Raw genomic sequence first — 13,853 nt, 5'->3', positions numbered from 1 at the left:
CATATGGTACACTTTCAGTATTGTAGGTGTTTGAGAATTATCTCTGCTCAATGATTTCTCATACAATCACAAGGCAAAGCTCTCTTACATTCCAGTGAACCACCATCTTCTTGTAAAGCCAACTTAATGCTATGCTTTGCCTTTAGTTCCAACTTGAAACAAATTGTACGAACTACAGCACCTCACATGTACATACAATGAACATAATTGTTTTATAACAAAAATTGAAGTTATATATTTGTGAAAACTTTGCTGCATACTATATCATCTCAGCACCCCAGGCGAGAACCACTGCCTTACCTGTTTTCAATTTCCCCCATTGTGGCTTACTGACATAATTCTAGTTTCTTTATTCCTAACGCTTTAATTCACATTTTACTAGTTTATTGCATGCATGTCCTTCCTTCTTAAATTATTTGTAGAATGAAACTAAGTGTTCAAAAAATAAAATACAGAAAGAAAATGCTGTCTTTGGTGGCTACTCTCTATTACCTTCTGCAAATAGAAGTAAAAAATAAATGAGTCACAGCCTATTACTGTACCTACAGCAATGTCCATGAGATCCTCACTCAATAGGAAGGTTTAAAGTAATTAGTGATTTTTTAGAAGCTAATCATTACCATCCATACTCCATTTATTCTACTCACAGGAAGGGTTTCCCAATTTGTTAAACACACCCTCACTGTAGAAAGATCTCTGTGAACCATATACCCTATTTTCAATAGACCTCCCTATTTCCTGCAACCACATACAAACGGACACCAAAGTCTTCTCTTATTCTGGGATGTAGCTAATGGTCTGTATGTCAAAGTTTCTTTCAGGCCTGTAAAATCTGAATCTGAGAGACGGAGAGAAAAGAGACTCAGTAGTTATAATGACATAAAGGTGCAAACGTGAAGCAATTCAACTTGTCTGTGCTTTGCAGACAAATGTCAACAAATGTTGGAATCCTTTCAATGCAGCAATCAGAGATCATGTGAGATTTTGCTTTCTGTTTTTACTAAAAGCGTAAACCTGGCTGCAAGATAACCAGCAAACAAGCAGCTTCGATTTTGTGTACAAAGGACTGTTGATTATACATGGATTATTTTCTTCAGTCACACTACTTTGTATGGATAGCAACACTGTCAGTGATGTCATCTTTTTAAACAACAGATCCGAATGTATAGGCACATTGTGTCAACTGAGCCCAAATCAATGACCTGGGTAATGCAATCAGGGTAACACTATTATTCCTCATCTAAACCATCCAAGCCCATAGAAAAATAAATGCTAATCTGATGCATGTTTAAGGAATACGTTACATGGGAAAGAAAATCAAGCCCTTGTTTAGTTTTATTTACATTCTCATATGTACTTCCAGAAAATGCATCACAGAATTTACATCATATCATCAGAATAAACTGTTTTATTTTTGTATTAGTAGCAGGCTAAGTTATTAACAATCACACTTTCTTGGATAAGAACATTTTTAACAAGGATATCTCCTAAAGAATGTGTATTCATATAGCATACCAATACCTTTTCACAACTGTGGAATCAGAATGATTTATGGCATTCCCGACAGAGGAGGCAGCATTGTTTTATTGATTGGAATAAGGAAAATTTTGAAGGATGTATATATAGCTTTTAGTTCCATCTCCGCTTGCTCTTTGATTCAATTATTTACTCACTTTCATATGGGCATAACATGAATTTAAATCAAGCAGATTTAAAATTTTTCAACAGTTGGAACCTAAGCTTTCTGAGGTGAAAAATGTTTCTTAAAAGGTTTGTAGGAAAGAGATCTAACGAGTCTTTTCAGTCGTTTAATAAAAGTATACACTGAGCGCCTTCTGCAGAGTTGGGCAGGAGCTGCGGAGAAGCTTAGCGCTACGCCGCCCTCCAAGATCGCACATCCGGGACATCAGAGAGTCGGGCCGAGCCCCCGCCCATAGAAGGGCGGGGCCACTGGGCGATCGGGGCAGCCCCTTCGTCGTGCCCCGCCCCGTCTGCGCCGCCTGCGCGTCCAGGAAGGGGCATGCGACACGCGGCCCAGTAAGCGTCCGGCCGCGGGCCTAACATGGCTGAGAGTAGCCGGATGTTTCAGGCCCGGGCGCTCCTGCAGCAGTGCCTGCACGCCCGGCTGCAAATTCGCCCAGCCGAAGGGGACGCCGCGGCCCAGTGGGTGGAGGTAACGTCAGCCCGGCAGCTCTCGTTATCCTCCGGCATGCGGGGCGGTTTTTTCCGCGTTATCTCGGTGACCCGTCTGCTCTGTGACTCTCTGAGACCGGCGGTCCGGCCGCGGGGATACCCGGTCAGCTTGACGCTGGCCGCAGTGGCCTGCCTGGCTGCGCCTGTCTTTTCGGTCCTGCATCACCGTTCCCCAGCGCCAGTTGTAGCCCCCGGGAGGAAGAGCGCGTCTCCCTTTTTGCGGGGACCACGGGGATTTGAAACTGAGTTCGGTGGACTTCGGGCCTTACTGTCTCATACCCCTTGTAGCTCGTGGCCTATGCTGGTCGAGGGCAAGCTTGTAGGTCAGGTTTGCTGCAAGAGTTCATGATCTGCTTTAACTTACGCCTCAGATCGCGTTGAATTCCCCCTTATGTTGACTTGGTCTTAGCAAAGACATGAGATTTCCCAAGAAACAATTGTTTTTCAAGAAGCCTTTTAAAAATTTTGACCTATTTCCAACTGAGAAAACAAAGACCACTACTTTTATAACAATGTTGCATTGTTATCAAACACATTTCTCCAAAGAACTTAAAACATTTATGTCACTATGAGTTCCTTCTACTTTCATACATACTTTTCCTTTTTAAGACAGCCTGCCCCCACTGCATACAAAAACAAAATTTTCTTTAAGGCCTCTGACGTAATTTTGAAGTACGTTGAAATGTAAGGAAAAAATTAGTAATTAAGACTTTTGTAGACACTCAGAAACTTCAGTGTAGCAAAATCTCATTCGCTCATCATTTCTGCTGAATTCGGTCCCAGATCTAGCATTAATTAAAACAATGTTAGTTATTTTATATTTTTTTTAATTTTTTTTTTTTTTTTTGAGATGAAGTCTTGATCTGTCGCCCAGGCTGGAGTGCAGTGGCACGATCTCGGCTCACTGCAACCTGCGCCTCCCAGGTTCAAGCAATTTTCCTTCCTCAGCCTCCCGAGTAGCTGGGACAACAGGAACAAGGTACCACGCCCGGCTGATTTTTGTATTTTTAGTAGAGACGGGGTTTCGCCATTTTGGCCAGGCTTGTCTAGAACTGACCTCAGGTGATCCATGTGCCTCAGCCTCCCAAAGTGCTGGGATTACAGGCCTGAGCCACCGCGCCCGGCCTACTTATTATTTTAGATAGTACCAGTGAACTATTTGATATGTGGGTGATTATTCTAAAATCAGAATCTGTTGCCCTGTGCTAATTTGGAAATATAAGCATAGAAATCTCTGTATTCTTATCTCTCTCCCAGAAATTCACTTTTCTTATTTCTTCTTTTTGTCATGATTTTTTGTGAGGTCTTGATATCCTTATTTGAAATTTTATTATTATATTTTGCCATCCTATCTAAGGAATTAACTGGCTGGGCGCAGTAATCCCAGCACCTTTGGGAGGCCGAGGCTCCCGGATCACTTGAGGTCAGGAGTTTGAGACCAGCCTGGCCAACATGGTGAAATCTCATCTCTACTGAAAATACAAAAATTAGCCAGGCTTGGTGGCGGGCACCTGTAATCCCAGCTACTCAGGAGGCTGAGGCAGGAGAATCTCTTGAACCCGGGAGGCGGAGGTTGCAGTGAGGGGAGATCCTGCCACTGCACTCCAACCTGAGCCACAGAGTGAGACCTCCTTTCAAAAATAAATAATAAATAAAATAATTATCCTTTTTTTTTTTTTTTTTTTTTTTTTTTTGAGACGGAGTCTTGCTCTGTCGCCCAGGCTGGAGTGCCGTGGCGCAATCTCAGCTCACTGCAAGCTCCACCTCCCGGGTTCATGCCATTCTCCTGCCTCAGCCTCCTGAGCACCTGGGACCACAGGTGCCCGCCACCACGCCCGGCTAATTTTTTGTATTTTCAGTACAGACGGGGTTTCACCATGCTAGCCAAGATGGTCTCAAACTCCTGACCTCGTGATCCGCCCGCCTAGGCCTCCCAAAGTGCTGGGATTACAGGTGTGAGCCACCGCGCCCGGCTGAATTATCCATTTTTATAGTTGCCTCCAGACACTATAAATAACAAACTATCAGTCATTTAGTTTCCCTCCATGCTTATTTATCTTTTTTATGTTTTTCAGGCTACATCTTCTTATGCAAAATCACATATATTTTATTGCTGGCATCCAAACTATCGGTGTTTATAAACTTAAAAACTGTTTTAAAGGCTTTCCCGTTCGCTCCTACACACATAACTAAATTAAAGAGCTGACAAGTAATTTAGATGGTGAGAAAATGTAAATTCTTCTTATGTGTTCTTTACTGTTCTATTATTAAAAGTTCTGGTTTTTTTAGAAACAGCATTTTAATTGTCAAGATTTGAAGGTTACTTTCTTTGCTTGTTCTTAGTTTCATTCATTTAGAACTTTGCTGTCACAGACTAATGTTTTTGTTCCTGGTAAGTGAACTTTTTAAAGCTATAGTGAGAATTATCTGTATTTTTCTATATATTTGAAATGTTTTATACCAAAGAAGTTATAAGGAAAGTGATTTTGACTTGAAGAGAAGTCACAACTTAAGATCTATTATGGAATAAATGAAAGGCAAAGACCTTAATGAGGAGATAATGTTAGTGGAAAGAACAGTTATCATTGTGCAAATAATTAGGTATTTAATTCTGACATTGCATGTGTCCAAATATAAATATCCTTAAGATTTTGATTCATGACGAAAACAATAGTAGTGGAGAGGCCTGTGACAATAGTGCAAATAGCTAGAATAACTTGCCAGCTTCTTAAGGGTATGCATTGGAGGCCCTTGCCTATTGTTTCAGTAGCACAATTGCACTTTTTAAGACTCAATTCTTTTCCAGGTAAATCAAGTGTGAGTGCAGAGCTGCATTTACATGTATCTAGAAAATTCTTTGGATAACACATAGAGCCTGGAACATATAGTTGAATGTTAATGCAATCAACAGATAAATTGAATCCCTATCATATGCAAAACAGCCTGTAAAGTGCTTTGGAAGTTAAAATGTGAAATAAATTGTGCCTCTGCCCTTAAATTTATTTTTACATACTCATTTAATAAACACTAATATAGCACTTACTGTGAACCAGGCACTGTTTTTAAGTACTTTATAAATATTAACTCATTTAATCTTCCTAATAGCTCTTGGAGTCAAGGTTAATTTACAGAATCAAACAATCTAATGATTCACTCAGAACCAGAATCAAAGTCACTATTCACATGTCTCTTTTCTGTATAGTCTCTGTCCTACAAGATCTAAGAAATATCCAAGTCATTATGTAAAATAAATAAGCCTATATTCCTGATAACAATCAACCTTTTAATGTAGAACTTATTATCACAAATGCGATTTTCAGGTCCCTATCATGTTTATTTAAAGCATTAACAAAAAATAGTAATAATTGGACAGTTTCCTGGAGTTTATAGAAATAGAATCAGACCATTATTTTCATTATCTGTAAGTAAATGGATTAGGGGAAATAAAGAGAGATGATGTCAAAAGATATCAGTCACATGTTATTTATCCATCAGCTGTATCTAGTATAATGTAAATTCACTTGGCATTGAATAAATGGGGCCCAGCAAATGAAATGTTTCTAAGTCTGTCACCCTTACTTGGGAAAAGGCTGCTTGATTGTTTTAATGATTTTGATTAGAAATAAATGTTTGAAGGTATAACTTGTCTTCACTGCTCTTGGCTATATTTTAAACTTAATTCTTTTTTTTTTTTCGAGATGGAATCTCTCTCTCTCGCCCAGGCTGGAGTGCAGTGGCGCGATCTCGGCTCACTGCAAGCTCCGCCTCCTGGGTTCATGCCATTCTCTTGCCTCAGCCTCCGGAGTAGCTGGGACTACAGGTGCCCGCCACCACGCCCGGCAAATTTTTTGTATTTTTAGTAGAGACGAGGTTTCACCGTGTTAGCCAGGATGGTCTTGATCTCCTGACCTCGTGATCCGCCCACTTTGGCCTCCCAAAGTGCTGGGATTACAGGCGTGAGCTACCGTGCCCTGCCTTAAAACTTAATTTTTTAAAGAAATAACAACCAATGATTGAAACTTGAAAAATATTTTGTTTTCTCACATGAGAAATCTTTTGAAAGTTCATTTTCTGTGCTTTTAACCTCTATGTCTATAATATTAATAGTTGTGAAACTGTACCCATTTAGCCCTGTATCTTTATAGATATTGTTGTAATCTGAGTTTACTGTGGTGATTTCTCATAGGTCCAAAGAGGATTGGTGATCTACGTGTGTTTTTTCAAGGGAGCTGATAAAGAAATTCTTCCCAAAATGGGTATGTGTTTGACTTTGTTTCTTTTTTAAGAGTGAGGGCCAAGCGTGGTGCTCACATTTGTAATTCCCAACACGTTGGGAGGCCAAGGCAGGTGGATTACTTGAACCCAAGAGTTAGAAGCTGGCCTGGGCAACATAGTAAGACCTCTTCTCTACAGAAAATAAACAAAAGTAGCTGGGCATGGTGATTTGTGCCTATGGTCCTAGCTACTTAGGAGGCTGAGGCTGGAAGATTGCTTGAGGCCAGGAGGTCGAGGCTGCAGTGAGCTGAGATGGTGCCCCTGCACTCCAGCCTGGGCAACAGAGTGAGACCCTGTCTCAAAAAAAAAAAAAAAAGATAGAAAGAACAGTAATAGACAAATGAACCGGAAGGGACAAGAAGCACAATCTTTTTCCTTCCCTTTTATTTTTAAAATAATAAATAATAATTTTACATATTCATGGGATACAAAGTGATATTTTAATACTGTATACAATGTATAACAATCAAACCAGATATGCATTATCTCAAACATTTGTTATTTGTGTTGTGAACATTTAAAATCCTTTCTTCTAGACTTTTGACAGTATATAATAAATTATAGTTAGCCATATTCATCCTACAGTGCTGCAGAACACCAGAACTCATTCCTTCTATCTAGCTGTAATTTTGTATCCACTAACCAATCCCTGCCCATCCTAAGATGCACAATCTTAAACTGTGCTGATGTTATTAATTACTTAATTCTATCTAGTGTTATTGGCCTTAGCTATTTGCCTGTTTCAAAGTTTAAAGTAAGCAAGTATGGTGAAATTCTTTTAAAACATCTGCAGCATTTCAGGTGACTTACAGATTGATGTAGAAGAGTGTACATAAAAACACATATACACAATGCACTTCAGCCAAGGATACAGAAAATTCTTGGAAGCAGGGTGGTCACACAGGGAGAAACAGATGCTGCATTTCTTAATATAGTTTCCTTTATCCCCCAGAGCCCCTAACAGAGGCAGTAGATGACGCTGTATATACAAGATGTGGGTCTCATCAAACCTGGACAACTCAAGTTTATATCATTATTATGGAAGAATTTACATTAGCCCTGTATGCCCTTTTTTGTGGAAATAAGTATAGATATAAGGTTCTCCTGGGTCTTAAGCCAAATTCAGTGTCATCACAGCCACACTTCCTCCAAGGACATGGAAAATAGAGTCAATGTTCAGGGATCTCTGAACACTAATTTATCTACCTGCAGCTTTCTGGTTTCCTGGATAGGCTATAGCACGGTATAGTGATATGTATATATATACTATCTCACATGGCTATAGTATTTCATGTGATAATTACATAGGTTCAGATATACCAAATCAAATCATATACCCTTTCAGGACACTATTTGGATATAAGGATTATATCCACACACAAGCATACATACAAACTTGAAAGAAAAGAAGCTATCCTTAAGGTTGGGAACAGGTTGTATTCTCTTCATTAGTAAAGGACAGCATCCATTAGTTGGATTAATAAGAAATATTAATTATACAAATGGGCAGTTGAAGCTTACAGAAGTTAACCTAGAAGAGCTTCAAGGGCAAATAGGCCAATGAGGAAGAGCTTGGACAAAAAGCTAAAATTCCTAGTGGGAATTTTATAGTAACATATCAAACATGTCTGACAACTTTGTCAAAAGATGAAAACCAGACTTAAGAGACTATGCTAGGTGAGAATGGAAAGCCAGTAACTGCAATAGTTTGAAATTTGAATCCAGAAGATAATAAGGAACCTCTGAAGGGTTAAGAACAGAATGTTCTGGTCTGAAGAAGGAAAAAAAAAAAAAGAGAGAGGCCGGGCGCTGTGGCTCACTCCTGTAATCCCAGCACTTTGGGAGGCCAAGGCAGGCATATCACGAGGTCAGGAGATCAAGACCATCCTGGCTAACATGGTGAAACCCCGCCTCTACTAAAAATACAAAAAAATTAGCCGGGCGCAGTGGTGGGCACCTGTAGTCCCAGCTACTCGAAAGGCTGAGGTAGGAGAATGGCGTGAACCCAGGAGGCGGAGGTTGCAGTGAGCCGAGATCATGCCACTGCCCTCTAGCCTTGGCGACAGAGCAAGACTCCATCTCAAAAAAAAAAAAAAAAGAAAAGAACATAATGTAATGAGGACTCCTATTATAGAGAATAATTTGTCACATCCTAATGCTGGAGTGTTAGACAGTCTGTCCACTTTCCTAAATTAATATTTTGCTTTGGATTAAATCTTTTTTGGTCCATAAAAAATATAGAAACCTTCAAAAACAGGAAGAAAGTTTTTGTCATTCTGACTTAAGATTGACTTCGTAAAGTTGTCTTATGGAGTCTCAAATGGTTCTTCATCATAATAGTATGAAATATGCCTACCACATCCAAACTGCATGTTGTTTTATAGTGATTAAATCCTGTGCGCTTCCATATCTGTCTTTGTGAGTTCACTTTAAATACATGCATAAGATTGTAGTGAATTTAAAACACCAAGGAGGTCCACCCTAACTCTTGTAGCGGATAGTCTAACACTAACACATGATTTTTTATATCATGATTTTCAGTAAAGAAATATATGACTCTAAGAATCACATTCTACTCGTTTGAGTTGTAAGCAAAGTAAGTCCATCTATTATTAATAGTATTAGCTTGTACTTCACTTTATTCCAGTAGGCTAAGTAAGTCAATGTGATGGAATTCTCTGAAGCCTCACCTCATATTTGTGATATAGATTCAGATATTTCCAATCAAAGCATATATCCCTTGAGAATATAATAACCAGTTATATCCACAAAATCTGAAATAGCATAGCTAACATAGAGATGTATAGAATCTTCCTCCATTCACCTTCAATATAATTGGACTGAGGGCCAGAAACCTGTCAAAGCTTAACATCCCATATACATCATTAGAGATAGTTGATTGATAGCCTATTTTAGGATATTTCAGTTTCCAACATGCCATTAATTCATCGTCTCGTTTTAATTCTACTTACTGGTTCTACATTGTATTTATCTACATACTGATATATGTATACCAACAGCATTAACTGAAATCTCAGTTATAGCCAGTAGAGGGAGGTACGTGGAAATATAATAAATTGTAGCATTATCTCTCAGGCCTGTTATTCCAAAATTGCCTATTTACTCTGTCACTAGCCTGAGGCCTAGATAGCTAGGTAGTGATTTTGAGTGGAATGAAGTGCTCTGGAAAGTTTCCTTACAAGCAGTCAGTAAAGACTGCTGGCTAAACAGCAAAGTCTTATTTGTGATGGAGAAAACTAGAGGTATTTAAAAATAAATGTTAAGTGAAAATTGATGATGCTTAATGCCTAGCTTAGAAATTCATTTGGGTGTTCACCTTGGCAGGTTTTTACCAGATTAATTCCATGATTTGTAGAGAGGGGTAACAATATATTTACTACAGACCCTCTAATAATTAAAACCGTTAATTACCCCAACAGAAAGCATACCTTTTAAAGCCTAATTTGAGGACAGGTGTCTTGAAGTTTATATAGTTCCTTCTACCATTTGCCCTCTCAGGACTATTCTTTGCAAACAGAAGTCAGGTACACCTTTATAGAGGTAGGGAGACCCTAGGTCTATATTAGGCACTTCCTTTGCTTATTGTTTCAAAAATGGTTAATGTTGAGGTATAAAGGCTTTCTAAGTTTAGACTTTTAGCTATATATGGATACTTATGGTGGTTTCAACACTTCTTATTAGCTATAAGAAATCTCATGAATGCTATGCAAATAATATCACGTTTTCTTATATGTATATGAAGATAATGCCAGTAGCTTTATATGTTTTTATTTACTTTTTCAGTTATAACAATGAATTTCTGATGATTCTTGCTTTCACCTTTACCCTTCTCTCATGAGTTATATTTATAAAATAATTAGTCCATGTTAATATTGCCTTTAAGGTTATTAAACAACAAAATTGGCTGGTTTATAATGGGATTGAAACAGGAACCTTTGTCTCCGCTTAGAACTCTTGGCAACTAAGTTTAAAATAATAACTGCACTAAAATTTTTATTTGATATTCCATTATAAAGAAAAATTTAGCCGGGTGCGTTGACTCACGCCTGTAATCCCAGCACTTTGGGAGGCCGCGGTGGGCGGATCATGAGGTCAGGAGATGCAGACCATCTTGACTAACACGGTAAAACCATATCTCTACTACAGATACAAAAAATTAGCCGGGCGTGGTGGCACGCGCCTGTAGTTCCAGCTACTCGGGAGGCTGAGGCAGGAGAATTGCTTGAACCCAGGAGGCGGAGGTTGCAGTGAGCTGAGATCGCGCCATTGCACTCAAGCCTGGGCAACAGAGCGAGACTCTGTCTCTAAATAAATAAATCAAGCAAGCAAGCAAGCAAGCAGAATTTGGTGTAAGGAGGAGTTACCCTTGTATTTTTCCAGTGGGATTTACTTACTAAATAAAAGGAACATGAAAGTAAAATCTCATGTATTCCCCCAGGGGAACAATAGTTGAGGTTCCAGTGTACAGTTAATTCTTTAGACCTTTCTGGATGAACTTACTGTTAGGTGATCTTAACTGCCAATTGAGATTTAAAATATCATACCATTTTCTGCACGAAAATTGCTTTATTTTTCATGCTTAGATTATTTAGCTTAGCGAAGCAGTATTTTAAATCTAAATAGAGACTTTGGGTTAGAGGCATGAGCTGACAAACTGAATTTTAAACATGAGATTTGCTGACTAAAAACTTGATGGTTTTCTTCATGTTTGTTTTTCACTTTAAAATGTTTTGCCTTTCTTCCTCACCCAGTTAATACACTGTTAAATGTGAAATTAAGTGAGACAGAAAATGGCAAGCATGTCTCTATATTGGATCTACCTGGCAACATTCTTATTATCCCTCAAGCTACCCTTGGAGGAAGACTAAAAGGAAGAAACATGCAATATCACTCTAACTCTGGAAAAGAAGAAGGGTTGGAACTTTACTCTCAATTTGTGACGCTATGTGAAAAAGAAGTAGCTGCTAATAGCAAGTGTGCTGAAGCTGGGGTTGTAGTGGAACATGGCACTTATGGGAACAGGCAGGTGTTAAAGCTGGACACCAACGGACCATTCACACACTTAATTGAGTTTTGAAAATGAAAAACTAGTTTCTATAGCTGTTTTCTGGTATGAAATGATCTAAAGTATAATTAGATTTTCTTTCCCTTCATCTTGAATGTACTATCTTCAGCATTTTTAGACAAGAAAATCTTGAGTTTCATATGTAACTCTGCACCTGCTAATTGGATGACTTTGCCAAGTCACCTAAACTCTGGATCTCAGTCACTTTTGGTCCTACATTCCTCTACCCTTCTACTTGAAAATTTGAAATACGCTGTCTATTCACTTCATAGTCATTAAGGAAATGTTCTTAATTTTTGTTTTTGTTTTTGTTTTTGTTTTGAGACGGAGTCTCACTCTGTTGCCAGGCTGGAGTGCAGTGGCGCAATCTTGGCTCACTGCAACCTCCGCCTCCCGGGTTCAAGCGATTCTCCTGCCTCAGCCTCCCAAGTAGCTGGGATTACAGGTGCATACCACCATGCCCAGATCATTTTTTTTTGTATTTTTAGTAGAGATGGGGTTTCACCGTGTTGGCCAGATGGTTTTGATCTCCTGACCTCGTGATCCACCCACCTTGGCCTCCCAAAGTGCTGGGACTACAGGTGTGAGCCACCATGCCCGGCCCCTTAATTGTTTTTAAAAAATTATGTACATCTTGAGTATTTCGCTATGAAGAGATTCATGCAAACAAGAAAAACACATTTCTTATACCATCAAATTTGTATAGCATGTAATAAAAATAACTATTTGTGTTAATATTAGGTAAACTTCAGCACAACTCAATTATTACTTTGTTAATTTTGTTTACTATTTCAGTTTTCTATATTCCCATATGTAAGTCACCATTTCTTTTAATATGCATGAAAATGTAATACAGGGCCAAGTGTGGTGGCTCATGCCTATCATCTCAGCACTTTGGGAGGCTGAGGTGGGAGGATCACTTGAGCCCAGGAGTTTGAGACCAGCCTGGGCAGAATAGCAAGACCCAGTCTCTAACATATATATATATATATATATGTAATATAAAGGTGTTATTGTGTACTATATTACTTTCCAGGGACATCCAAATGTTTTACATTACTTTAAGAATCTTTACTTGATATAAGAACAAAGTATAAGGGTTTAAAAGTTGTTTTTATTAAACATACTATATAAGTGTGTTAATGGTCTATTTCTCAGTTTTTACCAGAACCATGTGTCTCACTTTTTGTCTTTGCTTTTTAAATAACTAGTTCATGAAATTAGTGTTAGTTCATAAATTGTTTTAAGAAGTTCCTTTCCCATTGAATTAGATTGCTATAAAAGGGAGAAAAGGGGAAACTTCCCATAAGAATAGTTTGAAAACAAATTGACTTGTTCATTTCCATATTATCTGCTTGATGATATGGAGCCAGTGTCAATTTTTCTGTTAGTGAATGTTTTGAACTAGATGTTTGTTCCCATCCCCAAAATTCATATGTTGAAGCCCTTATCAATGTGATGGTATCCGGAGATGGGGCTCCTCCAACTATTCCATCCCACAGCATCCCCGCCTGAGGACACAGCGGGAAGGTGGCTGTCTATAAGCCAGAAAGAAAGTAGTCACCAGAAACAGACCATGCTGACACCTTGAGCTTGAACTTCTAACCCCCAGAACTGTGAGGAAATAAATTTCTGTTGTTTAAACCACCCAGTCCGATGGTATTTTGTTAGGGCAGTCTGAGCTAGGACAGTGATATAAGATAGACAGCTAGTAAGGTAAACTTTTCAAAGGCAAGAAAGGAAGATATACAAGAAATTGAAAGAATAATTAAGTCAGTAAGAGGTAGTATTCAGTTTTGGCAAACTCCTCTGACTTGAGTTGAAAAGGCTTTTTTTTTTTTTTTTTAGAGTAAAAACCAAATGACTAATTCTAATTGACAAAAAAAAAGGTAAACAAACATCCTAAATAGCTGCTGAAATTTCCATGTGTCTTATAGTTTCTTTAGGTCTATGTTCCTAAGATGCTTAAAATTTTATCATGAAAAAATCCTATTTTCTCTATACCCTTCCTGTACTATTCTATTTTGGAACTAAGAATCAATAAGTGGCTTGGTAATGAGCTCATTGTCCTTCACTTTTGCTTTATTGATTCATGATACACTTATTGAAATGTAATAAACTATTCATAAACTGGCAAACTCCAATTGTCTCATAGTTTCTCCAAAGAGGTATGTACGTCTTTCAAAAAGATAATGTTACCTATTTTAAACCATTTTGATTTTATGTCTAGGTGAAATGCTGACTCATAGCCCTTGATTGCTGTTTCAGATTTCAGGCAATCCTCTTTAAAAAATGTGCT

General features: G+C 38.5%; 2 protein-coding genes and 1 long non-coding RNA gene across 3 annotated transcripts in view; 2 read left to right on the top strand and 1 right to left on the bottom strand.

Annotated features, from left to right (window-relative positions):
• LOC140710071 (uncharacterized) overlaps window positions 1-13,853 on the bottom strand; it is a 52,844-nt gene that overhangs the window by 15,347 nt on the left and 23,644 nt on the right. The gene's annotated exons all lie outside the window — the stretch shown is intronic.
• Window positions 1,986-13,692, top strand: DTD2 (D-aminoacyl-tRNA deacylase 2). Its single transcript, XM_073010897.1, has 3 exons — window positions 1,986-2,173; window positions 6,380-6,449; window positions 11,241-13,692. Exons 1-3 carry the CDS (start codon window positions 2,063-2,065, stop codon window positions 11,564-11,566), a joined length of 507 nt encoding a protein of 168 aa, XP_072866998.1. The 5' UTR covers window positions 1,986-2,062; the 3' UTR covers window positions 11,567-13,692.
• Window positions 6,378-13,853, top strand: part of HEATR5A (HEAT repeat containing 5A) — a 156,146-nt gene continuing 148,670 nt past the window's right edge. Inside the window, exon 1 of the mRNA XM_073010895.1 lies at window positions 6,378-6,449. The gene's annotated coding sequence lies outside the window, so the exon portion shown is untranslated. The remainder of the gene's footprint in view (window positions 6,450-13,853) is intronic.

Source organism: Chlorocebus sabaeus, chromosome 24 (assembly GCF_047675955.1).
Source record: "Chlorocebus sabaeus isolate Y175 chromosome 24, mChlSab1.0.hap1, whole genome shotgun sequence".
NCBI classification, from domain to species: domain Eukaryota; kingdom Metazoa; phylum Chordata; class Mammalia; order Primates; family Cercopithecidae; genus Chlorocebus; species Chlorocebus sabaeus.
This window is presented reverse-complemented; position numbering and strand designations above follow the sequence as displayed.

What these genes read in the sequence shown, in the direction of transcription:
- DTD2 (XM_073010897.1), top strand. Translation starts at nt 2,063, where the DNA reads ATGGCTGAGAGTAGCCGGATGTTTCAGGCCCGGGCGCTCCTGCAGCAG. An exon ending in CCGCGGCCCAGTGGGTGGAG is followed by an intron (nt 2,174 to 6,379) that starts GTAACGTCAGCC and finishes GATTTCTCATAG; the next exon opens with GTCCAAAGAGGATTGGTGAT. An exon ending in AGAAATTCTTCCCAAAATGG is followed by an intron (nt 6,450 to 11,240) that starts GTATGTGTTTGA and finishes TTCCTCACCCAG; the next exon opens with TTAATACACTGTTAAATGTG.